General features: G+C 36.8%; 1 protein-coding gene across 10 annotated transcripts in view; it reads left to right on the top strand.

The window, feature by feature from the left end:
- Positions 1-26,916, top strand: part of PCCA (propionyl-CoA carboxylase subunit alpha) — a 385,988-nt gene that overhangs the window by 87,155 nt on the left and 271,917 nt on the right. For 9 of the 10 annotated variants that reach the window (XM_033435088.2, XM_049701173.1, XM_049701172.1 and 6 more), the window contains 2 exons: positions 11,630-11,761; positions 23,633-23,669. In XM_033435088.2, the coding sequence (XP_033290979.1) occupies positions 11,630-11,761; positions 23,633-23,669 (169 nt within the window). Of the gene's footprint in view, positions 1-5,042; positions 5,065-11,629; positions 11,762-23,632; positions 23,670-26,916 lie in introns of those variants that run through there. The other variant, XM_033435092.2, reaches the window with a different exon arrangement.

Below are 26,916 nucleotides of genomic sequence, written 5' to 3'. Positions count from 1 at the left end.
GGTCTTATCTTATTTCTATCACTTTACCTGTTTAGGTGTGGTGGGCATTTGATTTCATCTCTCAGATCCTAATTTTACTGACATGTTAAGTAGAAATGACTATTTATGTCCTGCTGGTTTCGTAGCCCCATTTTTTTTTTTGAGGAAAAATGATTAAAAAACACTAATTGGAAAAGATAATACACCCCAGTGTTCATAGCAGCATTATTTACGGTAGCCAAGAAATGGAAGCAACCTAAGTGTCCATCAACAGATGAATGGATATGGAAGATGTGGTGTAGATACTCAATAGAATACCACTCAGCCATTAAAAAAAAGAATGCAGTTTTGTCATTTGCAGCAACATGGATGGACCTGGAGGATATGATGCTTAGTGAAGTAAGTCAGAGAAAGACAAATACTGTATATTATCCCTTCTATGTGGAATCTAAAAAACTAGTGAATATAACAAAAAAGAAAGAGACTCACAGATATAGAGAACAAACTAGTGATTACCAGTGGGGAGAGGAAACGGGAGAGGGGCAAAATAGGGGTACAGACTACTATGTATAAAATAAGTAAGCTAGCTAAAAGGATATATTTTACAGCATAGGAAATATAGCCAATATTTTATAATAACTATAAATGGAGTATAATCTGTAAAAATTTTGAATCACTGTGTTGTACACCTGAAAGTAATACAATGTAAATCAACTGTACCTCAATTAAAAAAATTAAAAAAAACTTTAAACTGTGGAATGTTAGTTAAGATATTTTACTGTGTAATTCTAGAATAAATTGAAGACTTTCTAACTTTGTAAACCAGCTAGAACCCAATGACTGAAATGTTTATCTATGTATAAAATGGTTTTTAGGGTAAAGTGAGCCTTACTACAGTGCCTTTTAGATGGTGCTAAATAAGTAAGTAAAGTACATATTGTTGTTCTTGTTAATATTAATGCATTCCTTGTTCTTTTATTCCCTTCAAACTTTAAAAAAAATGTTTCCTACCTAGAGATAAATTAATCTCTACTTGGGTCATTCCACTACATCTTATTGTCACTTTCATTTCATTGCATCCTTGTTAATAACCAAAATAAAGGGTGAAAGTAGCAGGTTGGCCTGTTGGACTGAGTAGTGTGAGGAATTAGCTGCTCGAGGCAATTAACTGGAAATCATGATCTCTGCTTTTTTAGCATTCCATTCGTTATTTGAAATAAGCTTTATAACGTAGGCTGTACTAGAGCACAGCAATTAAATGTGCTAACAAAAAAGAATATCCCAACTGTAGGTAGAGCATGCTTTATTCAAACCACATGACTCTGATTTCCATCCAGCAGTGGTATCGAGAACTTGATGTGTTCCAGAAAGCAGTAAATTAAGCACAGAGTGTGGAAGGACTTCTACTTGTAGCAAGTTTTAAAAAAATTCATATTATCAAAGGAAATAGAACGAGTACATAATTCAGATAATATCCTAGACCAATTTTAAACATTTAAAAATTAAAGTTAGTATCCAGTGTTTGGACTAAACACAAGATCTCTAGCCTTTCACCAGTTTACCAGCTTACTACTAGCAGTAAATATTAATGGACTCTGAGGAATGAACAGGAAGGTGAGTCAGGAGGCATCTACATTAACATTCCCTCATGCTAATTGAAGCATTATTAAATCGTTTTTAAGACTTAAACTGTAAAATTGCTCATCTAATTCCATAGTTGTTATAAGGTATATTCCAAAATTGAACTGGAAAAATTAGTTTTCAATCCGAAAGTACCAATTAATTTTAGTATTCATGAAACAATAAAAATAATTGGATCAGGGAGAAATGAAAACAACTCATTTTTAATATCCAAATTGTTGAGATATAAAATTAAAAGTATTTTATGGGAAGTACAAAAGAAGGAAATTACAACTTCATAACTAAATAACTCCTATGACCAGTTTATATAAGGAGAAGCTTAGCAATACACAACCATATTTAAATATGAAGTTTCTTACCTTACCCTCTTAAAAAATACATCTAGAAGAAATACTTTAACATTTGTGCCTACATCTTTTAAAAAAAATTTTGTTTTACAGTAACATTTATTAGAATTACTGGAACACAAACTCATTCCCACAGGTAGCCCCGTTCAATATGCATTAAACCTTATATAATTATTGTATTTGAAATAAAAATTCCTTGTGGGTTTTAGATAATTGGGACCTCGAATCATGAATGTCATACTTTGTTCAATCCAATTGAAATTATTAAAAGAGTTCAAGGTTTTACATAAATAATTTTATATAAACAAATTTAAAATTTTATATATTCAAGTTTTATTTATTTTTTAAAAAACATTTCAAGATAAAATCCTATTTCAAACATCAAGAAGATCAATCTATATGAAAATGCAACAAGAAGTTCACAGCTGTACTTGCATCTTTAATTAAAGCGTTATTACTATTGTATTACAAAGCAAAAATAAGCTTAACTTCCTGAAAATGCCAGGTAGCTGAGTGATAAACTTAACAGTTTCATCCAAGAAAATTTAGTGTCATTGACTTGATCATCAGTATTTTGCTAATATATTTTTAAAAAATGTTCTAATATTAAAACTAGAATTTCTTTAAAGGAGGAAGGCTAAAATTTATCCAAAAGGCTGACTTTTTAGTTAACTCTAATTTTCTCAGTGTTATTGCTAAAGAAGTTATTGAATTCATTTTCTCTGGGTATCTTCTGTATTGCTTTTCTTTGATTCTTGCCAGTGCAACCAGTCTAAGATTTTACATGATAAAGGAAATCTGTGGAACTAATCCTAGAAACCTCTTTCTGTTTTCTCACAGAACACCTCCAGGCACAGAAAAGACAGAATACTTCATTTGCATTCTTAAACATTAGGAACTTAGAATCTGAGTCTTTCAGCTGGAAATGTTATTGCATCTACATTTCCCGAAGAAAAAAAAAGGTTAACAGCCCACTCAGGTTTCTGTTAACTCGTGTCTTTTTAGTGTCCTGATCTGCGCAAAGAGTGTAGAATGTGGAAGCTGAACGCCCAGCCTCTTACTTCTTAGCAGTCAAGGAGACGCGGGAAATAGGTATCAGTGCTGATTACAGGGAAATAAAAAGAAATCAGATATGCACACAAAAATGGCAAACACTAACAAACTTCAATCTTAGTCTTTTAAAAGGGAAAGAACATTTACAAAATTAACATAGACTACAGTAACTAGAAGTTTTAAAAGTAAACTATTTTCCACATGAGCTGGAAAAGCTTACCCCAAAAGTACAAAGATATTTAGAGATTTATAGTTTGTTTATTTAAATGGTTTCTGTGAAATTAATAAGTACCAAAAACCTCTTCTTTACCCTAAGTACCTTTGTTAGAAACCCAGAACATTTAATAAAAAAAATGTAACAACTTTTTGGACTTAATAATAGCTGAAAAATAGAAATGAAAATCATTCTGCTGTCAAATATTAGAAATGGAAGGTGTCCTATTGCTGTATTGTTCACTTCCTATGCATGAAAAACAAGGTTTTATATTTAATGATATTCCTTAACTAGAAAACCTGACTTCTGCCAATTGTTAGAGTGTGGAAACTATTTCTCTAACTAAATATTGTGCGTGGCTATCATCTGGAAGTAATAATATTACTTGAGTGCATTGTGCCAAGTGGACACTTAATACAGAATATACATTAGACTGAATGAAATCCAGATACTAGTAATACTGACAGAGAAAGACACAGATTCCTTTGGTTAAACTAACTCACAACATGTACAGTGTACCATAAGTTAAATGCAGTTTGTAAGTATGTCATTAGATTTCAATCGATCTTGCAATTAGCATCCCAAACAAATTGAAAAGCTGTGCTGGTTTATAAATTTATGTTTAGAATTTTAAAGAGTCTTTGTCTCCCTTCCACTGCCCTTCCTCCACAACAGTCAAATTCCTTAAGGTTCTGTTCCCAGTGAGTCGCATAAATTGGGTTCTTAATTTGCAAGGAGCAGACTAGCACTTAAAGAAAATGACGCCTATATATGTAGGGGGTTGGAGGCTGGTGGCACCTTCTGCTAGGGTTGTTCTATACCTCCCTTTATGGATGCCCCACAGTCAGTGTTGAGGAAAATGAATTAGGATTCATATTCTGGTCTTCTCTAATCATTCCCACTGCACAGCCTGGGGCTTCCAGTAAGTGCTCATCCGTACCTTGTACCCAGTCTTGGGGTAAAGACCCAGCCGACTGGTATTTACTGATGACCATGGAAACTACACTAGGAATGTTTCTCCCATCTGTGTGTTCAAATGTTGTCCTTATCTTTTATTTCTAATCATTATTTTGAAAAGTACACTGAGTTCAGGTTAAAAGCTAACAACCAAAACAGTTCAACCCCGATGAAGCCAAGAGGAGGAGCCTTCCCTCTTTTACACAGTAACTTGTTAGAGCCCAAGTGCCAACTTGGCTGAAATTCCTTCTTGGGACTGAACTGAGGTTTTGTTTTTAAGTTAAAAAAAAAAAAAAGAAAAGAAAGAAAAAAGGGCTGAGTAATATTGTATCAGATAGCAGAAGTGGTCTCATTGGAAGCAAAAACTATTTACATTAAATAAGAAATCAGTTTGCAGGTTGCACCTGTCACATTTACAGTATAGTGTAATATACTGTGACCAAAAGCGTAATGAAATACAGCTTCAGGCACTCAGTCCACAGTGAGCGCAGTGTGCCACAGGTGAGTTAAGGGGAGGTAGTGAAAGGGAGAGGAGGAAAGCAGGAGGAAGATGAGTTCTCCCTGAGGGGATCTGGTTTCATCACGGATTGGACAGCAATCCAGTCCTCCTCCACTGCCACAGGTGGCCTGATGGACCAGCTTCTGTTGCTCAGAGAATTCAGTCCAAGCTCATCTGTGATTTCAGCAGTGCTCATGGCAACAGGAAGATCTTTTTTCTTTGCAAACAGACACTAGTCAGACGGAATCCCAGATCAACCCTTCTGCCACCATCCTCATGAGCTCTTCTTGGAGCTCATACAAAGAGCAAAATCTGAGTGTTTTGGAAGTAGTGATGCTGCAGAGGTTGGATGCTGTCCGGTTAAGCCAGCAAAGGTGATGTTTTGTACTTCATAGTTTTCACATTTAACCTATAGTGGCAGTGGTTGTTACCACTTCATCACGCTTCACTTTGTGCAAAATAACCATCTACTGAAGCATCCCAGCCAAACATGAGAATGCACTTTCTTTTTTTTTCTCGCTCTCTTTTTTTTTTTTTTTAAAGAAAGCCAAAAAGGTCCCCTGAAGAGGTTAGCAAACCGGCCTGAGAAACGCCTCGCTGGCTGTGGCTGCTGCTGCTGTGGCTGCTCCTGGTCTAGGTGTTGGGTTTACTCCTATAAGCTGGCGGCTACTCTGAGAATGTTTTCAGAGTTTTTATTGTAGAATAAAAGACAGATACAGAAAAAACTATGCAGAACCAGTGTGGGCTTGCGTAAGGAGAGGAATCTTGTAGCCATTACGTAGGTTCAGTCATGAGACATTTGCCCTGAATCCCAGAAGGCCTGTCCATGTGACCCATTTGAGTCCTAACCTCTGGTCTCTCCCCAGATGTATCCACTACTTTGACTTATATAGTAATCATTTTCATGAATTTTAAAATAATTTTATGGTCCAAACTTGCATCCCTAGACACTGTGATTTGTCTTGCCCATTTATTTTCACCTCTGATAGGTCTTCTAAATATCTCTCAATCCATAGGTTTTCCTCACATACATTTCTCTTCCCTGCAGTTTATCTGTTGACGAACCTTGGGCTGTTTGACCTGTAGAGTGTCTCTCAGTCTTGACTTAGCTGATTGCATAATCATGGTGCAGTTCTGCATTTCCCTCCATTCTTGGCATTTCCTACAGATTGGCAAACTGGCTTCAGAGATGGGGATCAGACTTAGGTTTCAATTCCTTTGACCAAGACTGTAGGAGGCACATGTCTTATTAATGCTTTTTAAGATCTAAGCAGCCTTTGAAGCTTACTGTCTATAGCTATTGCTTCATTAGATTGCAAAATGGTGATATTTTAATTCTAACATCTTTTTCATTAATTAATTGGAATATATTTATAAAGAGACTCTTCCTCTCATTTGTTGTTTGGTTTCCTAAGGGTGTAATTCATATAGAAAGAGCAAGATGAGTGTATAATTCTTTACCTTTATTTACTAGTTTTTGAGGTAATAAATTGGTTAACCAGTTCTTTTTTTTTTTTTTTTTTTTGTGGTACGCGGGCCTCTCACTGTTGTGGCCTTTCCCGTTGCGGAGCAACAGGCTCCAGACGCGCAGGCTCAGCAGCCATGGCTCATGGGCGCAGCCGCTCCGCAGCATGTGGGATCCTCCCGGACCGGGGCACGAACTCGTGTCCCCTGCATCGGCAGGCGGACTCTCAACCACTGCGCCACCAGGGAAGCCCCCAGTTCTTTTTAAAAGTATCATTATGAAGTCATAGATTTAAACGTATTTTGTAGGTTTAAATCTGTTGGAGTTACTAGTGAATCTCAAGTTGTCCCTCTTTGGCCAGGGGGACCTAAGTTGGCTCATGGTCGTTTGGACTTGACCCTCATAATCTTTTATAGCTTCCTTGCTCTCTGATCTGACAAGATATTCTAGGCTCATGTTTTACATTTCTTGCTTCAGGCCTTTAATCAGCCACCTTTCTAAGATGCATTGGTTTCTTTGTTTGTTTGTTTTATTTATTTCATTTATTTATTTCTGGCTGCGTTGGATCTTTGTTCCTGCACGTGGGCTTTCTCTAGTTGTGGCGAGCGGGGGCTACTCTTCGTTGCGGTGCGCAGGCTTCTCATTGCAGTGGCTTCTCTTGTTGCCGAGCACGGGCTCTAGGCACGCGGGCTTCAGTAGTTGTGGCACGCAGGCTCAGTAGTTGTGGCTCATGGGCTCTAGAGCTCAGGCTCAGTAGTTGTGGCGCACGGGCTTAGTTGCTCCGCAGCATGTGGGATCTTCCCGGACCAGGGCTCGAACCCATGTCCCTTGCATTGGCAGGCGGATTCTTAACCACTGCGCCACCAGGGAAGCCCCAGTCTGGTGAGAATTTAAACTTTTCTTTTGTACAAGTCACATATTCTTGTTTTTTTCCTTTAGTAGTATTGCTGGAATGTATCATGGTACTGTTCATTCTGGGTTGAATTTTTCAGGTATGCTGTAGTATGTTTAATATGTATTTTCAGTTTTAAGAAAGTTTTCTTGAGTTACGGTTTTTAGTATTTTTTTGTTGTTTTAGTCTCCGTGCCCCCCCTGCCCCCCCGCCAGCCCCGGGCCAAAGACTACTCTTATCCATATGTTGGATGTTCTTTATCTTTAGTATTTGCTATTTTCTCTTGCATTTTAGAAAAAATTTCTTTTTTTTACATTTAAATTTTTAAAAAGTTTCTTCCTTTGACTTTCTGTCTCTTGTAAGTCATTATTTTTCTTTATTCACTCTTATTTTCCCTCTAGTTTAGTCTTCACTTCCAAAATTATTTTCTTTTGCATTTCTAATTCTATCCTTAGGTCTATCACCTCATTTCAGAGCATTTCTAATTCTGATACCTTATTTCATGTTTTCTTATTTTAAAATGTCTTTCAGCTTGTTTTGAAATAATAGGTGACAGTTTGATCTGCTGTGTTAGCATGTCTTTCTCGTGCTTTTTTCCCTCCATGGATGTTTTTCTAGTTCTTATTTTTTTCTTATAAAAACAGTGTATAGGATTTTACCTTGACACTTTTATTTTGCTTAGTTTTATGTGTGAAATTAGTTTTCCTCTATGTTGCTTTTTAAAGAGCTATATATTTTTTAAAATCAGTGATACATGTCTGAGAAGTTCAAATACTTGAACAGAGGTAGCAGGAAAAGGTTTATTCGTGGTCTTGAAAAGATGAATTAACCTTGTAATTTCTTTTATTCTTTTTGATACTCATATTATCAACACATTCAGTGGGTAGCACTAATATGTGCTTTTGAGATAACTATATTAATTTTTGAAAGCTTTCTCACTGACTCAGTTTTTTATCTCATGTGCTAACTTCTCTGCACCAGTCCTGAAACTGGCCTTTTCTACTAGAAATTCTTTTTTCTTTTATCATGGAAAAAAATTAAAGTCCAGAGTCTAGGTCCTTCAGGCAGTTCAGCAGTTTTTCCATGGCTGTGGCTCATGTCTGTCTGACCTTAGTTTTACAGTTATCCAAGTAGTAATTCCTTATGAACCTAAAATATATACGTTAAAAAAAAAAAAAAAACTGGATTCATAGCTTAGCAGTTTACTAACTGTCATGGTATTTCTAAGAATGAATTATGTATCATACATTTTAATTTTTACAGATGATTATTTCTGCATTTGCAACATAAAGCCTGTTGTAAATTAAATCTCTGTTTCTCTAGCACATTGCTCAAACCCAACTCTTTTCCCCATTCTTTTATCAAAATATGACCAGAACCATAAAATCACAGAATTTAGAAAATGAAAACAGTATTTTTTTTTTCTTCAGTCTTAGAGCAGTGATTTCAGCTTTTTGTAATTTCTCTCTTAGGTATCACTACAAAAGTGTTCCCAGTGATGATGAAAAAATTCCCACTTTTTTCATGACCATTATACATTTACCTGTATTTAGGTATTATATTTATCATTCATGGTAAATTTACAAGTTCCTTGAAAAGCATAGTTTGAGAAGTAAATTTTTTTGCTATGGCATGCCGAAGAGACTTACTGGTGATTAGGGAAAATGGGTAGCAAAAGATACAGGGTTAATAATAGTAGAGTATTGAAAGGTTATTAGTGCATAAATTTTGGCCTTAAGTTCTAAGTCACACAAATCACTCTGGACAAAAACTCAGGACTTTTGAAACATGCTTCATCACTTTGCAATTACCATACTGTCTTATCCTTGCTTTTTTGGTCAAAGAATTACGGGAGTCAGAGCTATGATACTGCTTCCTTAATTTGCCTTAATTACATTTAAAGGCTAACCCAGGGAGTACTACCAAAACATAAAAAGATAAAGATAGAAAGGAAGTTAGTTTATTGAAACATCTGTTTGAGTAGTTACTCAGTGTACTACTGGCTATTTTTCTTTGTGTTGGATGGGAGAAAGAATAGTCACTAAATACTTGATGTGAGCTTTCTTTCTTGGTAATTTCACATTTTGGGGTGAGTAATTTTCCTCAAATTAGAATGCATGAAAAAAGTCTGGTTAATCATTGGTTCCTGGTCGTTGGGCTCTTGTTAATCAGAAGTTTTACTGTGTAATCATAATGTATTTTGGATGTTCTCATTTATGTATTTCTTCAACTCTTTGTGTAGGTATTCTGATTCCTTGATTACATCTGCCTGGCATAGTGGTATTTAAAACAGCATTTATGATAAAAATTCCTCCATCTTAGCAAGTAAAATGAGAATATGGAAAGACAATTGGTAGTTGAAAGATGATTGTTTCCTCTTAGTGTTTATTGGGTTGTAGGTTTGGGATAAAGAGAAGTGGGTATGATTATTGCTCTGGTCCAAAATGACTAGTTTATCCAGCTAGAGACACAGAGTATGTGGAGGTGTAGTCTTACTACCACTTTCCCCTCTTACAGAGCAGTTCCATTTTTTTATGTGCTTTACATTTTGGGGGTTTCACATAAATTTTTTTTTGGGGGGGGCTTCCCTGGTGGCGCGGTGGTTGGGGGTCTGCCTGCTGGTGCAGGGGACACGGGTTCGTGCCCCGGTCCGGGAGGATCCCACATGCAGCGGAGCGGCTGGGCCCGTGAGCCATGGCCGCTGAGCCTGTGCGTCTGGAGCCTGTGCTCCGCAATGGGAGAGGCCACAACAGTGAGAGGCCCGCGTATGGCCAAAAAAAAAATTTTTTTTTTTTTTTTAAAGAAAATGAGGTTCTGTTAAAACTACATACAAACATTTGATGGAGAGGTACTTAATGAGCATCTGTTATGGCTGAAGAGGTTTCTTATCTAGCATTCTGTTATTGTAACGCTGTAAGTGTTGGTATTTTGGCTCCTGTAACGTATTTTGGGGTCCTATGGACCCAGCTGTCTTATTATTCTAGTGTTCTCTTTTTATCAGGACTTCTGGGTAGGGGACAAGAACTAACAGTTGTAGTACTCAGCTTGGTGTTTTATATTATTATTTATTCAGTCCTTCAGTCAAACTTGCATGGTGCTTATTACCCCCTTGTCACACAAAGAAAAGAGGCTTTAAACTCAAAATCTAAAAATTCCCCTTCTGTCCTGCTTTTGGGCAGGAGGGAAAGTATACATCCTGAGTTTAAAGGCATTGGCTTTTCTGTACATTTTATCTGAATGATTTCATCTACAATTTTTAATTCCATCCTTTATTTGATGCCTTTAAAAATCCGTATCTCAGCCTGGACCTATCTTCTAACCTCTGGACCTCTCTGTCTCCTGAACATGGGCACTTGACTATCCCACAGGCATCTCACCTCAGCACGTGTAAAGTTGAAACTGTCATATCATCTCCCAAATATTTATCTCTTCATATATTCCTTTTGTTGTGTCCCTGCTCTACTTCCTCCTCCTGCTCTGGGTGGGTTTCATCCTCTTTGCTCACAATGGCTGAGAGCAGTCCAAACACCACACTGCAGTAGGTACTCTGGATGATATTCTCATAAGGAGAATGAAGCTCCTTTCTAAAGCCGAGAGTCTTTTCAGGCAGCAGTGCCAGTAGATAGAATATGAGATGTAAATTATATGATTTATTCGTTATACTGACCCTGACCAAAGGTCATGGGAGAATCAGCAGTTAGGTAACTTACTATGATGATGCCCTGCATACAATCTGATTTTTCCTTTTTCATAGTTAACTTCCGTTCTTTACCTAATGACTTCATTCTTTACCTCAGCAAACCCCCTTTTCACTTCTCTGGACCATGCCCTACATTAGCACTAACTCCATCGGTATTTTTTTCTGTCCCTAATTAGTATTCATTAGCATTTTGTTTACTTTAATATCATATACACAGAGAGGTGGACCCATTGCTGGGGAACTAATCGTGATTTATATAGAGTAGTTTTGATTGAAATCATAACTCTGCCTGGTAAATTCCTACTGTATTCTTTACTCATTTCTTATAGTCACAAGGATGTAAACATTGCATACTTTATTTTGTCTATTTCTCTGAGGTACTGGTGATCTGTTTCATGTTCCCTTGAATTAGTTGATATTCTGTGTTTTCATCCATGTTATCCCCTACACTTAGCTCAAAGCCTGGCACAAAGTTGGCCTGTTAAACTAGGCACTGTGCTGCAGGGTATTGAGAATACAAAGATTTATAAGGCATTTTAAAGGTGAACTTACTGTTTAGTTTGGGTGGCAGAATACTAGATATAACTACAACACCATTCAAGTTGCTTTTTCAAAGAATACTGTTGATATCAAGTAGGAGTTCTTCATTACTTTTAGTTATTTTTCTTTGACTTGACTTTCATATACCTTTGTGCACATATACTATATGCAACACAGTATTATATATTGTAATATATTGGCTCAAATGCTTGCTTTTAAGTTGTTCTTGGTCTGTGAGTAACTAGTAAATATACATACGGGTTTTTCTTTTTATAAAATTGTGACTCCATATCAAGCACTGAAATGTTTTTGTTGTAAATTTATACTGGCATTTCTTCACAGGCAGCAGAAGATGTCGTTTTCATTGGACCTGATACACATGCTATTCAAGCCATGGGTGACAAGATTGAAAGCAAATTATTAGCTAAGAACGCAAAGGTTAACACAATCCCTGGCTTTGATGGAGTGGTCAAGGTGAGAAACTGTTTTACTCTAATCTTTATAGTACATGTCCTGAAGTCAAACATTTTGTCAAAAGTGTAAGATAAAATGCAAGTTTTGCTTTTTAAAGTATTCATGTATAGATTAAACAAATCAATGTTGTTTACACTTGGATTATTTTGAATAGCGTAAATTAAAAAGAGCAAGAAGCGCCTGAAGCATTGTATTTAAAGATCAGTGTTGACTTTTACTTTCATAGGAGAAAACTTGGTGATATAAAAATGTGCTGTTAGATGTGTGGATTTCATTTGTTGGTGGTATATATTTAATGTTTGAAACATTATGATGTTCTCCGTATCTTTACGGTGAGCTTCTGTCCATATGCATAAAATGTGAATTGTAAACTTGTTTGATATAGCTGTGTGTCACCGTAGATCCCAAGCACAACTCCTCAACCAGCAAGCCGCTTTTGCAGCTGAAGTCTTCTAAGGAAGACATGCAGACGTTGGAGTATGTGTCTCCCCTTCCTCTCTGTGCTCCTCCCCACTGCCGAGGAAAAATGATTCATTTTTTTTCTCATGAGAAAAGAGTCCCTTTGTAGACTTGAATTAGCCTGCAGGAACTCTTCATCTCGGTGTTTCTTATTGTACCTTCTGGGCTGGGCAGTTCTTCATTGTGCTGGATTATTTCATGAATTACAGGACAGTTAGCAAGCATGGCCCCTGGTTAGTAAATATCCTCAGCTTCTTGCCCATATTTACCTATATTTACTCAATATGTATTCATCCATTTTTTCCCCTTCTCTCATCTTACAAAGAATAGATGTTCCCTATCCTCTGTAAAGCCAATTCTTCCTCTTATGCTCCAGATGTACCCTTTATAGACTTCATGGGCTACAGTCTTCAGTCATTGTCTTTCCTCTTTTCTGTGTCTTAAAATTCTTCTTGTCTTTTAACACCTTTCCATTATTATTGCTATTAAAAATGCTCAGTCAAAAATGTACTCATCCCTTAGCTAAGTGGGAAGCACCTGATGATAAAAGAAACCCGTGGTCCCTCACACCATGGTGCTTCCAGTTTAGTGGAAAGAAATATGTGTTCCTCCTCTTCAGAGAGCACAGTAGCCTCTTGTCACTCCACAGCTGGAAGAATTGTCCTCACTTGCTTTCATTTCCACACTTTCCCCCTCATCTTTAGTCTACATCTGGCTTCTTTCCTCATTCCCACCGAAATTTCTCTTGAAAAGGCTACCAGCAACCTCTCCCTCTCATGAAATCCAGTGTGTAATTTTTTTTTAACATCTTTATTGGAATATAATTGCTTTACATTGGTGTGTTAGTTTCTGCTTTATAACAAAGTGAATCAGTTATACATATACATATGTTCCCATATCTCTTCCCTCTCAGTGTGTAATTTTTAATCCTGGTCTTCTCAGTCTCTTCAAAGCATTTCAGTCTCTTGGTTACTCTTTCCTTCTCGAAATACTCACTTCTGGCACATTACTCCATTCCAGTTTTGTTTTTGTATTTTTGGCTTGTTTAAATGCTTCTTCTTAGTTTTCATGCTGATTATTCTTCCTACCTTTGTCCCTTAAATGTTGGTTTTATTATGGGTTTTCTCTTATTGGACAAACTCATTCTAAGCAATATAACTTATTTTTATGGCTTCACATCTCACACCTGTATATCTGTTCTAGATATTGCCTTAGAACTGCATATCCAGTTGCTTCTTAAACAGGTCTGCCTGATGCCTTTGAGGCACCATAAAAGTAACAAGTTGAAGCTGAACTCATCGTTTTCTCTCTAGCCAGGGATTGGCATTCTGTGTGGCTCCAGGCACTCCTGTTTTTGTAAATAAAATTTTATTGGAACACAGCCATGCTCTTTCCTTTATATGTTGTCCATGGCTGCTTTTCCATGATAATGGCTGAGTTGAGTAATTGTGTCAGAGACCCACAAAGTCTGGAATATTTACTACCTGGCCTATTCAGAAAAAGTTTGCTGACTCCTGCTGTAAACTTCTCATTTTTTCCTTTCCTGCCTGAGAAGATGCTGGCATTTTCCACACCATTTCACAAGCTAGAAACTTGGAGTTCCTAATAAATACCGCTACAGAGAATTCACTTAAATATCTTTCTGATCTGTTACTTTTATTTTTTTCCTCACACTAATTCCAAGTTCCAACTAACATCATATAGTCTGGATTACTTCATCAGCCTTCTAATTGCTCTCCCTGTAGCCAGTCTTTTTTATTTTTATTTTTTAAATATTTATTTATTTGGCTGCGCCGAGTCCTAGTCAGGGCATGGGGGATCTTTAGTGCGACATGCGAACTCTTAGTTGCGGCATGTGGGATCTAGTTCCCTGACCAGGGATCGAACCTGGGCCCCTTGCACTGGGAGCGCAGAGTCCTAGCCTCTGGACCACAGGGAAGTCCCCTTGTAGCCAGTCTTGGTCTTGGTCCCGTCCAGTTAAATTTCGACACTAAAGCTTGAGTGATGTTTCAGAAATCCAGATTTGATCACATGCCTGTGTTTAAAAACTCTTGAATGACTACTCATTTAAATCCTTTGAATAGCTGGCCTTTGTTTCTCTCTTCAAACTGATACTGTGCCAGCTTACCCTTGGCACTGGATGTACCAACCATGTATGACATCTTTTAGATTTTTGAAACTTCTGTTCATAATTCTGACACATATGTGTTGATTCTACTTCGGTCTTCACTCCTGTCTTCTACATATAGTTTAGGTCTTGGCTTAAACATACATTTCTCACAGAGGCATTCCTTGACTGTATGTATTAGATTAGGCCCTCTACTGAATTTTCCCTTAATACCCTGTACTTCATTTACCACATTTAAAATTATTTGTTTACTCATCTATTCAGTAAATATTTAACAAGTGCACACTGTTTGTCTAACATTGTTTGAAGTGCTATGGATATAGTAGGGATCAAAGCAGACCAAAACAAAAAAAATATTCCTGCCCTCATTGAGCTTTTGCTATAGAAAAAGGAGACAAATAATAAATAACAAAATAAGAAACATAAGACGGGGAACGGGGAGAGGGAATGTTGGAGGGTAGGATACCTGTTGTTTGAATACCTCTTTTAAGTTCTTTTGGGTATATACTCAGGAGTAGAATTGCTGGGTCATATGATAAGTCTATGCTTAACTTTTTGAGGAACTTCCAGGCATCCAAGCCTTTGTGTAATCCACTCCTCTTCAGTTTGGGTACACCCTGTGATTCGCTTCTCTAACTAAGAGACTATGGCAAAGGGTGATGGCACGTCACTCCCTTAATTAAGTTACATTATATGGCAAAGGTGATGGAATATCACTGCGTTCACTTACGTTAATAGGGCAGAGTAATTGAGTGTCACTCCTGTGATTATGTTTTATTATAAAAGACTCCATTTTAGGAGACTAGAGAACAGATTCTAGGTGCTGGCTTGATGAAGGGAACAGCCATATTGAGGAAACCCACATGGCAGTGAACTGCAGACAGCTTCTGAGGATCTAAGTAAAGATGATCTCTATTCAAGAGCCAGCAAAACGGTGGGGCCCTCAGTCATACAGCCTCAAGGAAATAAATTCTGCCAGTCACCTGAATGAACTTGGATTTGTCCCCAGTTGAGCCTCCAAATGCAAATGCAGTCTGGCCCATACCTTGATTGCAGCCTTGAAAGACCCTGAGCAGAGTGTGGCAAGTTTTTTCTTTATTAGGCTGTCAACTATTGGGTTTTAGTCCTTCTTTACATTCTCGTTTTAGAGAGTTTGGGTAGTGGCTTTATGAACCTTGGTCTATTCAGCCCTAATACTTCTGCCGGTATAATTGTATTTTTTTTTTTTTTTCCTGAGCAAGAAATCTGGCCTTCTTGAGACCGTCAGTTTGGGCTTGATTTAGTCACAAGGGTAGTGATGAGTCAGAGTCCAGATTAATTCTGTCTTGATGATTAGTAGCAGAGTCCTCAGGAGTTCAAGGACAAGGTCATTAGGAGAGCATTTGATCTGGAAATTCTATTTGCGTTGTAGATTCTTCTTATGAAGTCAGTGTGTATAGTGTCTCATAGGAGGAAGGAATGTTCCTTGAATAAAGGTTCAAAGGTGACAGTTGGGGGCTGGGACATGGGAAATGTGAGGAATATTAGAGATAACCATTATCTGAGTAATTTGTTGACGCTAAGCGAGAGCTTCTGTAATGATGGAAGGATTTAAGTTTGATAGTGTACCGCCAGTATCAATAAGTAATAATTAGTGAAATTTCTCCTTTTGAGTTGATGACTGAAATGGGTACTTGATTCGCTTTTGGAACATAGCCTGTTATATTTTTTTCCCTCATTTTCTTGGCTAATACAGAACAACTGTTTACTCATTGTTACTTCTGGTTGTAAAATCTGCAGATGTCTTTATCAAAAGACTGATATTAATTTCTGGAGCGGGAGCATCTAATTTTATCTGTAAGGCCATTAGTTTATTCTGCACCTAGTAATGCAGAACACTAGGTGTTTGAGAGTTTGCTTCCCTGTTTTTCCCTAAGGTGCGCCTCTCAGATGAATCATTCATACCAAAAGCTTATGAAAGAGTCTGTTATAATTCTAAACTATCCGTGGTGAAATTATGCCATCTAGAAAGATAAGAACATGAATTTGAGTTACAGATTTAATACATTTGAGGAGTAGTCTGACTTACAGCACAGGCAGCCTGAGACAAACCTGTTTACGAAAGTCTTGCAGTGGCTTACCAAATAATGGTTGGCCATCTCTAACTGCAGACCTGACAGTGTGCAGTGCCTTGGTGGTTTACGATTTGGAGGGGAGATCTCTTCCAGGCCCAGACTCCCATGGACAAAAAAAATGAGTCAAGACAGGGGAAAGTTTTCAAGGTTTTGATATGGGTTTCAAGGCAAATTTTGTCCTATTTGGATACCCTTGAAACCTTCTGAAGTCACTGGCTCCTGGACACATGAACATGAACTTATAGGTCCTATGCTTGTCTTCTTCCATATGAACTTTGTCTTATGGACTCAGAACAAAAAATGTTGAGGGGGCTTCCCTGGTGGCGCAGTGGTTGAGAGTCCACCTGCCGATGTAGGGGACGTGGGTTCATGCCCTGGTCCGAGAAGATCCCACATACCGCGGAGCGGCTAGGCCCATGAGCCATAGCCGCTGAGCCTGCGCATCTGGAGCCTGTGCTCTGCAACCGGAGAGGCCACAGCAGTGAGAGGCCCGCGTACTGCCAAAAAAACCCAAAAAAACAAAAAACAAAAAAAAAAAATGTTGAGGATTTTTTGAAGCTCTCCCCAACGTGAGATTTTTCTCACCATTGTGGTTGGGGAGACCCCTGAGCGCGGGGGGCTCAGTGGGCATCAGAGGAGCACTGCAGTTTTTGAAGCTAGGATCTTGAACTGTGGCTTTTAGTAGATCTTGAACTGATTCCAGTGGAACCTCCAAGATTGCTTCAAGGTGATGGTATCCTTTACTGTAGTAGGTAGTAAACTTGGTTTTGCTTGATCAACAGGTTTTTTTGGTTGTCTTTTCAGGGAGGCTGCATTTGACAATCTGCATTTGAATTTCCAACCTCCGTTAATTTGGAAAATAGGGAAAAGTAGAAAGTTGAAGAAAATAAATCCACTCTCTTGTCAGTGTTGTCTCCTTGTATGCCTTAGGTGATTTTTTAAGATCCTGTTACACTCTCAAATGATGATAGACTCTCATTACCGTGTTAACTTAAGTATGGTATACAGTTCCTAACACCTCTTGTCTGAATTAATTTGTTAAACCACAACTGAACCTGCAGGATATAGTTTTCAGATAAGCATTTAAAAATGATTGTAAGGAATGCCCCTTTGTTTTTCAGACAAATGTTAATACTAGTTTTATTTCTAGTTTGCTTTTAATTATTTCTGATATAAGAGACTGTACATTTTTTTTTCTGTTAAATTTGGTTACTGTAGAATCCTTGTGTAGTAATTCCACATTCATTTGGAACTTCACTACTTTTCACATTTTGTAGTTTAGATTTGTTAGGTAAAAGATTGCTTTTGGTGGTGTCTATGCAGATAGAGGTTTGCTGATGCAGATAAAAGTGTAAATTTTTGGAATACCTTGTCATTTTAGCAACTGCATTAAGCAATACTTTTGCATTGGAAGACTATATGTGCTAATTATAGATAATTCCATCTTTTAAAAATCCATACTTTTTTTTTTCTCCCATTGATCTGTGGTATTTTTCAAGCAATTCTTTTTCTTGGCAACTATAGTCTACTTTTTTTCCTCCAAGTACTTGAGTAAATTAATGTGGTTTCAGTTATATTTCTCCTTAAAACATTTGTTCCTTTTCCATTTGATTATTTTGAATGTTATTTGGACGTTATATGGAGATGGTTTCCCACATTCTTTTAAAACATTGTGTGTAGTACTTAAGGAGTCTTCTGGAACGGTTTCCTTTTGTCTTGTTCTTGAGTCACCCTTTTCATTAGAGAGAAACTAATGTTGTTTTAAAGTGTCATTTAAAGTAGTCAAGTATTCAAGTAGTCATCTGGTATGAGTATTTGCCTTTCATTTTCTTCAGTATCTTATTAACTTGATCTCAGGAACTTGAGAGCAGAATGAATGAAGAGTGTTCATCTGAAGCTGTTGGAAGACAGGGTTGGAATCCCAGCCCACTTGTTTAGCGAAAAATAACAAGCCGCAGACGCTGATTTCAAAGAGCTTCAAGTCCCCTTAGGGAGACCTACAGATAGACAGGCAATTTAATACATTTTGATAATGTGAAGCTCAGAGTATGTTGGGCCCATGTAGGAGGGGCACCTAACCTAGTTTAAGGGCGTCGTGGCAGAACTTCCAATGGAAGGATATTTAAGTGATAACCTGAAGTCTGAGTAGTAGTGAGTTAGCTAAAAAGTGAGGGGAATTGATGGAGATGCAGCATTATGGTCAGTGAAAATATCTTGTGAAAGCTTGGAGCTGGGAGACCATGAGAACTTTAGCAAACTGCAGGTATGCAAGTGTGAGGGGTTGTAGTTAGACAGGGCTGGAGAGAGAATTAGGATCCAGATATGTATGACTTTGAATGCTATGCACCTGGACGTGGAGGTTATTTTTGTGCCTTTGGGAGCTTCTGAATGGTTTCATGCAGAAGAGTTATTTAACATGATAAAAATTATGGAATTAGAAAACTTATTTTGATTGTGATGTGGAAAATGGATTGGAGCAGTGCAAAACTTGAGGTTGGTAGACAAATTAGAATGCTCTTCCTTTAACCCAGACAAGAAATGTTAGGGGGCCTAAAATAAGGTATTAGGATGGAGCAAAGTAGATGGTATAGGGAGACACTGGAAGTTGAATCTGTAAGATTTTGTGATGTTAGATGTCAGGTGTGAAGCAGAGGGAGGAATCAACAAAGATTAAATTGCTGCATTTGGTTCTAATACCTACCAGTTTACCAGGAAATTTATTAGACTTCTCTGAGTTTCTCGTGTTCTGTTTATAAACTATAAATTACGCAGTGTAGGTTTATAAATTATGTTTATAAATTTTATAAATTATACAGTGTGGGTTTAAAGTAGTAATTGTTTTTATCACCTAATTAGCCAGATTTTAAACACTGCACTTTTGCTTTAGCAGAAAGAGCCAAATAATAACAACAAAAAACTAGTGTGAAGGGAATCATTTAAAAAACCAAAAAATCGGAAAGCTGTGTCCTAGTAATTAAAAAGTACAATATTAGACATCAGTATCCTTTTCCCCTGCTAAGCTGAGAATAACTTTCCTGATGATGCTTCAAAGGCTTTATATTTTTGAAAAAGGGTTCAGTTATGTTTATTACGCTGTTTTACAATAAGAGAAACGTGTACTAAATTTTAGATTTGAAAATATCAATAAATTAAAAGAGTCTTCTGTTTGACCTGGAATTATCTGGAAAATAGAATCAGCTGGAACCTATCTCCTGAACCCAGGATTGTTGAAAGTTTTGCTTTACTTTGTATATGAATGCAGAATAGTTTGAGGATGCTTTTTGTGTACAGATAGAGCTTTTACCCATAGTGTCTTTTTTTTTGTTTTGATGTGGGCCATTTTTAAAGCCTTTATTGAATTTGTTACAGTATTGCTTCTGTTTTATGTTTTGGTTTTTTGGCCACTGAGGCATGCATGTGGGATCTTAGCTTCCAACCAGGGATTGAGCCTGCACCCCCTGCACTGGAAGGCAAAGTCTTAACCACTGGACCGCCAGGGAAGCCCCATGCCCATTGTGTCTTGAAGCAATGATTTTTTTGTTTTCTTCAGAAACAGTCACTGATTTGTTCAGAACCAGCTGAGGAAAGTAAACTAAGTAGCTTCCCATACTGATGAGTAGCAGGACTCTCATCCAGCGAGTACAGAATTCAGGGTTGGTAAGTAGGCTGTATGTAGCAAGTGAGAAGGGAGAGGTGTGGCCTGAATTGTGGGTGGTGGAGCCAGTATTGGACACTACTGTCACTGTAGAAATAAATTGGGTGTTTAACATCAGGGAGGACTACTTGAATTTGCCCGTCTTTGTTATAGATTTTACTTCCCTTCCCTGCTCAAGAAGAACCCTGCTTACCAGCTGTAAAGAGTACTCGGATCATCTGATCCAGTGAAGGGCACTGGAGGTACAGGTGCACATTTTTGCAGTATTGCAGTGCCAGTATTAGTTCTGTATCATACAGGTTCAGAGAATGAGTGATGACCACAGGATAGGACAACCAAGGGCAGGCAGGAAAGGAACAAACTTGATAGTTGGGGGTGCGGGCTGCCCATTTTATCACATATTGCCAACCTTAACTGAGTGCTTACTATTTGCCAGACTCTGTTTTAGTGTGTTTCAGCTGTTACTAATTTCATCTTCTTAATAACCCTATGAGATATTATGTCCATCTTACAGATGAGGAAACCTAATTCCATAGAGGCATACTGGTAGGTAATGCGTTCACTGTCACTGAGCCAGCATTGGAGCCCATGCCTTTGGGCTCCAGTATCTATGCTCTTAGCTGCTGGACTTTGCTGTCTCACAGGTGGGTGCTACAGACCATTAACAGATAAATTGGGCCTGCAGAAAAAGCATCCAAGTTTTTTAGCTCCTTTTTACATTGTTGTGATCTACTTATTTGGTTATAGCAGCATCACCTACCTCTCCCATCATACTCTCTATAAAACAGAATTTTTTACTGTTTTATTCTTCAGTTGGATGATAGAGCTCACTTAATGTAAGCTATGCTGAAATAGAGGAGTAGAAGAAATGGTTACTGGTTCTGTTGGCTTCTTTCCTCTTTCTCCATTTCTTGAACTGCTGCTGTTTTAGAATTATATAGCTTAATACTGTCCCGCAACCCTTTCCTCGTCAGATGATTGTTGGTCTTTTTCTTGTTGGTTCAATTTTTTTTTTTTTTAACTACAAAAATTTTTTCTACCTATAGCCCTACAGGGAAGTTACACTGTGGGATGTGTCAGTGCCGTTGAATTTGAAGCTATTGGGCTGGCCAAAAAGTTCGTTTGGGTTTTTCTGTAACATCGCGCGGCAAAACCCGAACGAACTTTTTGGCCAACCCCAACACATAGGACCTTTTTATCTCTTTAAAAGTAGTTTTGTATATGTGCTGAAAGAACATATTGGAGCTAGGTGTACTTAATAGTTTATTGTTGAAACTGATAATAGAGATTTTTAATGTCTAGTACATAATATATGCTCAATTAAATATTTTGGGATGAATGAATGATAAGTGAAAAATTAATTTTAAAGACAGTTTGATTTTACTTGGAAGGTCATTTAGTAGAATTTGCTTTTCATAGTAAGAAAACTTAAGCATACTGATTAGTTAAAACACAAGATTGTTTTGTGGCAGTTTATCGAAGTGTTGGATTTGTAGCAGCTAAAGAATTTTTAGAAGTTTTGCTTTGTGTAAACATGTATCTCTCTGTACACAGTCCATCCATAATAATATGTATATATAAATATGTATTACAATATTACTAATGAACTAACATTGCCTGTTAGTTTTTTCAAGGTAATGAACCTTTTAGATAGCAGTGTTTTTTCTCTCTGAATATCTTTTGCAAATATACTATTACACGTTTGAAAGAAAAGACATGTTAAAAGTTTCCTTCTAGTCTTCTTATAATCCAGTCTCCATGAGCCAGCACTCTTCCTGTATTTTGTTCGCGAGGCACTAATTGTCCGCATTTGGCAGGTTTAACACTTCCTGACAGAGAGGCTATTAAGGGGAAGTATTCTCCAATAACTGTCACTGGCTTGAACAAAGAACCTTCAAACTCAATGTGTGGAAACCACTAACATTATTAAATGACCCTTTTCATGGATTTTTATCCCTTTAAGCTAAAATTTGGAGAATGTAAGGTCAGTGAAAACAGCAAGGTGTAATAAAGCAGTAAACCTTGATTTTTTGTGGGGGTAGAATGGAAAGTATAGATTTATCTCTGACTTGAAAACAATTGTTATTTGGAAAATCTCATTAGCAGATGTGACTGCTTGGAGTTAAAAAAAAAAAAAGACTTAAAACTGATGTTGCTTTCAGGACTGCTTTGAACTTAACAAGCACCTATTTGTGGAGCAGACTGGCTAATGAAAGGAAATTAAATTTTTCTGACAACTTCCCCTGCCAACCTCCTTATTCAGGGGATGTTATTAGGTACTGAAGACTTTTAAGGAAGATTTTTTTTTTTTTATTAGACATGAATGAAGCAGTTATAAACATCTCCCGCCCTCCCATTTTGGGGGAGGATGCTGACATGGTTACTCTACATTTTTAAAGTATTAGCTTAAAAGCTTAAAAAATACCAACCTTTACTTTGATATTTTAAAGTTATTTTCTAAAAATTCAGGCATTCTTACCAGCTGATGGTTTCAAAACATTACTGTCATTCCCTGTAATACTTTAGTGTATGTCACTGAATTATTTAAAAAGTTAAATTTACTAGGATTTACTTGGACTTAAAATCTTTTCAGCTTTCTCTTTACTGTTATCTGGGGGAAATGTCCTGTGTTGGACGTGTTAGGTGAGAATTAATGATCAATGAAATGGTTTAGATTCAAGGGAAGTTTTGGTCCATTCAGTAGCATTGGTTGATATTTAGCAGTAAGTAATCCTTACATTCATAAACTTTTACCTTGTGCTGTTTTATTTATTTTTATTTTTAAAATTTTTATTGAAGTAGAGTTGATTTACAGTGTTACCTTGTACTGTTTTAGAATGCCTTTTCTTTCCTTGGCTTTTTGGAAGTTTTCCCACCACTAGATGGTTCATTGAATTTCAGGTTTTAATTTACGTTAACAAGATGTAACTGGTAAAGATAAAATATGTACCCCCCAAAAAAATGAAATAAAAAAGAAAAAGTAATGGAGATTACTAAAGGAATTTTTTGAGGGGAATAATTGGCAATTCCTATAGATACTAGAAATTTACTTTTTTGTTTCTGGAAAATCTGTTGATCTCCTCCCAAACAATAGAGAATCAACTCCCCCTGCTGACAGAATCAAGGAAAACATGACATATAAATATCAGAGACAGAAACAAGCTGGCTGTGGACAAGCTTTAATGATCTGATTTATGGTTCAGTATTGATTGTAAACATCTAAATTCTGCCGTTAAATTCCAGCAACTGCACCAAATCACTTGGCAATTCTGGTAGTGCTTCCTGCCAGCTCATTTCAAACTGCTTTGAGTTTCTTAATATAATAAGGATGAGGTAGAATTTACATTCCACTTATGGTATTAATTTTACATTTCTCTGAATAAAAAGAGTTAGAAGGTTGTAAAATTGAACATTAAATGAATCGGAGGAGGCAGTAGTGCAATATATGACTGCCCTAAAGACATTGTGCAATGGTTGATGGGATTAATGTTGGGTCTCATTTCCTGCTTTTACAGGATGCAGATGAAGCTGTCAGAATTGCAAGGGAAATTGGTAAGTTCTTAAATTAACTTTGGTAGGATTTCTATGTCTTTTAGCAGATATGGTTGAGTAAACATGTAATACGTAATTCCCAAAGAGCAAATAATAGTTTAATAGTTTCAGGTTTCTGATTACTTGTTCCTCTGGAAGAATTTATCAGCGGAATTACCATATTCTATTATTAAAAGGAACTTTAAAGAGTAATTTGACCTTAATTATAGTTCCTTTGTAAGAGAAAATCACTGGCTAATTAAGGAATTGTCTTAATAGTTCTTGAGATTGGATGTAATGTAAATTTATATATATGTAGTTGAATGCAATTTACTAAAGGATATACGTGATTAACATGAAGATTTCGTATTTGACAAGGCTCTTCAAGTTTTTACCTTTTCCTAAGAATTTAAATATCAACTTAAAAATCTTGTTAGGAAAGAGAAAATAGGATGTGAGAACAGAATATTCTAAATTGGAGTAAAAGGTAAACTGAAGGACATTTTAATGACTGTTTTACTTGCCTGTTGTATGTATAATTATACTGGGGCAGTGCTCCCTGACTTTTTATTTTCAAAAATATTCCTGGCACTCTTGACATTGTATTTTCAATACCTGTTAATTAAGAAAATGCATGGGCATACTGTTATCATAGATTAGTAATGCTATTAAGTAATTTTACAGTTTTATTAATCAGCTCATATTTGTTTACATTTGACAAAAATTTGTGGGTAGATGAGAGAAATTAGACAATGCTTGGTAGTTAGGAAATCACAGCATCTTAGCATTCCTGCACTGATGGGGCCAAGCTTTTCAGCATCCCACATTAACATTTCTTTAGTCCTGTTTTCTCTGATTATTTAGAATTATTTTATTCATTTGGAGAGCATTTACTTTGGCTGATTTGACTGATATAGGTCCTGGACTTAAGACCAAGCCCTAGAAAATCTTATTTTATCTGACTATAACATCTCTTCATTAATCATTTCTTCAGGCTTCAAAAAGCATCAAAAAGCATCTCAGTACTTCTCAGGAAGATTTGCTAGATTCTGAATATAGGTTGGACTACATGGAACTGATTTGTGGTTTATGTCTTTAAGAAAATCAAAAGCTTCTCTCTCTGGTTTGAAATCACTGCATTCCTCATAGCCTAAGAGGCTATAACATGTCTGCTGGCTTTTGAGGAGACTTTCCTAAAATAATTTTATTCTGTTGTGTACTTGTAAATGTCAAAAGTCATCTTTCTAGTTCTAGTTTAGATATTATCATCTGTATAACAGGACATAATAATGCTGTTATCACAATAGTATCTACATAAAAAGAACAGAATATTTGGAGGAATTTAGAGAACTAAAAAGGGGTTAGGAGAAAATCTTGAATTCTGTTGGTGTGTCACAATTTTAATTATGAATCTTCAGCTCTTGAGAATTCCCTTTGTATAAGTGGCAGGTTGCTTTGCTTGCTCTTTTTTTGTTTTCCACTTTAAGGAAAAAAAAAATTGTGACCTTTAAAATAACCAGTGAATCATGGTGGGACTCTGACCAGTTCTCATCACCTGGCTTTTTCCTCCCTTACTATTTTAGTGCTGTACTTAACCACCCTCAACCCCCTTCAGTTTTTTACTTACTGAGTTTATCTAATTCAATTGAAGGCTCTTTTCTTTATATTTGGGCACATCCGTTATGGTCCTTCTTCTTTCCTGTCTTTCCTCTAGTTCTTCCCCAGTTGCTCCTTCTCATTCGTGAAATGAATGATCGCAATCATGGCTATTAAGTATAAGAGTGCTAGTGTTTTGCTTATGCTGAAAGAAAGGGAAGCCATAAAATTTGAGGCGAAGTAAAACATAATAAAGAACCAGGGTCATCAGCCTTATAAAGCTTTTGAAATTTCCCTGAAACCCCCTCTGAATCACTACCGAAACCTCCCATAAAACCTTTTCCCTCAAGTACCAGCTTCTAAAATAAGTTAAATTACATATTATTAAAGTTTCTTGGTTTTCTGTATTGTTTGGTTGATTCATCAGTTTTCTACTAATTTTATTGAGATATATCACATTTTAACTACATTTTGATTTTGATGACTTCTTGTGAGTTTGTCTGAGAGTTGAATTGAACATTGATTCCCTGGGAAAATATGTTCCCAGTTCTAAACAACTGAATTATAATCAACCTGTGAACCTATCCATTTGTAGGTTGCGGATGGTCCATTTGTCATGCCTATTCACAGATTTCTCTGTTTTATTTCTTTCTGTGTTACATGGTGAAAATGAAATTGATTGTCTTTTCTGTGGTTCCCTTCTCTCTCTCATCTGTACTTCTTTTCTGGAAACAGGGATCTGGGCTACCTAAGGAGGAAACTACCGGGTTGAGCATTGATGAATTAGGTGCCTTTTGCATAATAGTAGCTCTTGTTTATGGAGCATTTTTTCCATGTAGCAGGCACTTTGTGAATGTTATTTCTAATGCTAATTCTTGGGTTAATTATTTTCATTTACATTTAAGAAACTAAGGATTAGAAATGGTAAGTAATTTGCTCAAGGTCACAGAGCTACTGACTGGTGGGCTCCTTTAAATTTAGGGTCATTTAGCTCCAAAGAGCATGGGTTTTTCAATATACTTTGGAAAACTAATGGTATTAGAGGTTGAGAGCTAAAATTTGAGTTACCACTTTGTGTAAAATAGTATAAGATACTTAATCATGTTATATGTGGAATTTAAGAATCAAACAGCCCCTTATCACTGACAGGGTGAGAGACAGTTAAGACTTAATATGTTACTTCTATGTACTTGTTTTTTGGGCTTCCTTGTCTCCCTCATTCTCACTCCTGATTTTTTCCTTTTGACCTCTCTTAAGTTTAAAGATACAGGGCTATTGATCCCCAGTTTATCTTTAACCCCAGAGATAGGCAACAGCAATCAGTAAGCTTGATTTGCATTAAAGTTTGAGCTTTTTACTGGATCAAAGGTCCTTAATACAATCAAGCCAAAATTGATTCTTAAAAGGAAAAGAATTTGTAAATCTAAACCCTGTTCTTTAACAACTTCCAGATTACTCTGATTGTTTTCTTTTCTTCTGCCTGTCTTCCTTACAGTCACAAATCGTACCCAATTTAAGAAAAATTTTTTTGATCCTCAGATCCACCATACTCCAAACCTGCTTCTCCCACGGTTTCTACATCTCGGTAGATGTCACTCCATTCACTCAGTGGCTAAAGCTAAAATCCAAGATCTATCCTGGTTCCTTTTCCCCTGTCATCCTATTGTCAGTC

This window comes from Orcinus orca, chromosome 18 (assembly GCF_937001465.1).
Source record: "Orcinus orca chromosome 18, mOrcOrc1.1, whole genome shotgun sequence".
NCBI classification, from domain to species: domain Eukaryota; kingdom Metazoa; phylum Chordata; class Mammalia; order Artiodactyla; family Delphinidae; genus Orcinus; species Orcinus orca.
Note: the sequence above shows the minus strand (reverse complement) of the source record. Positions and strands in the feature narration are given on the sequence as shown.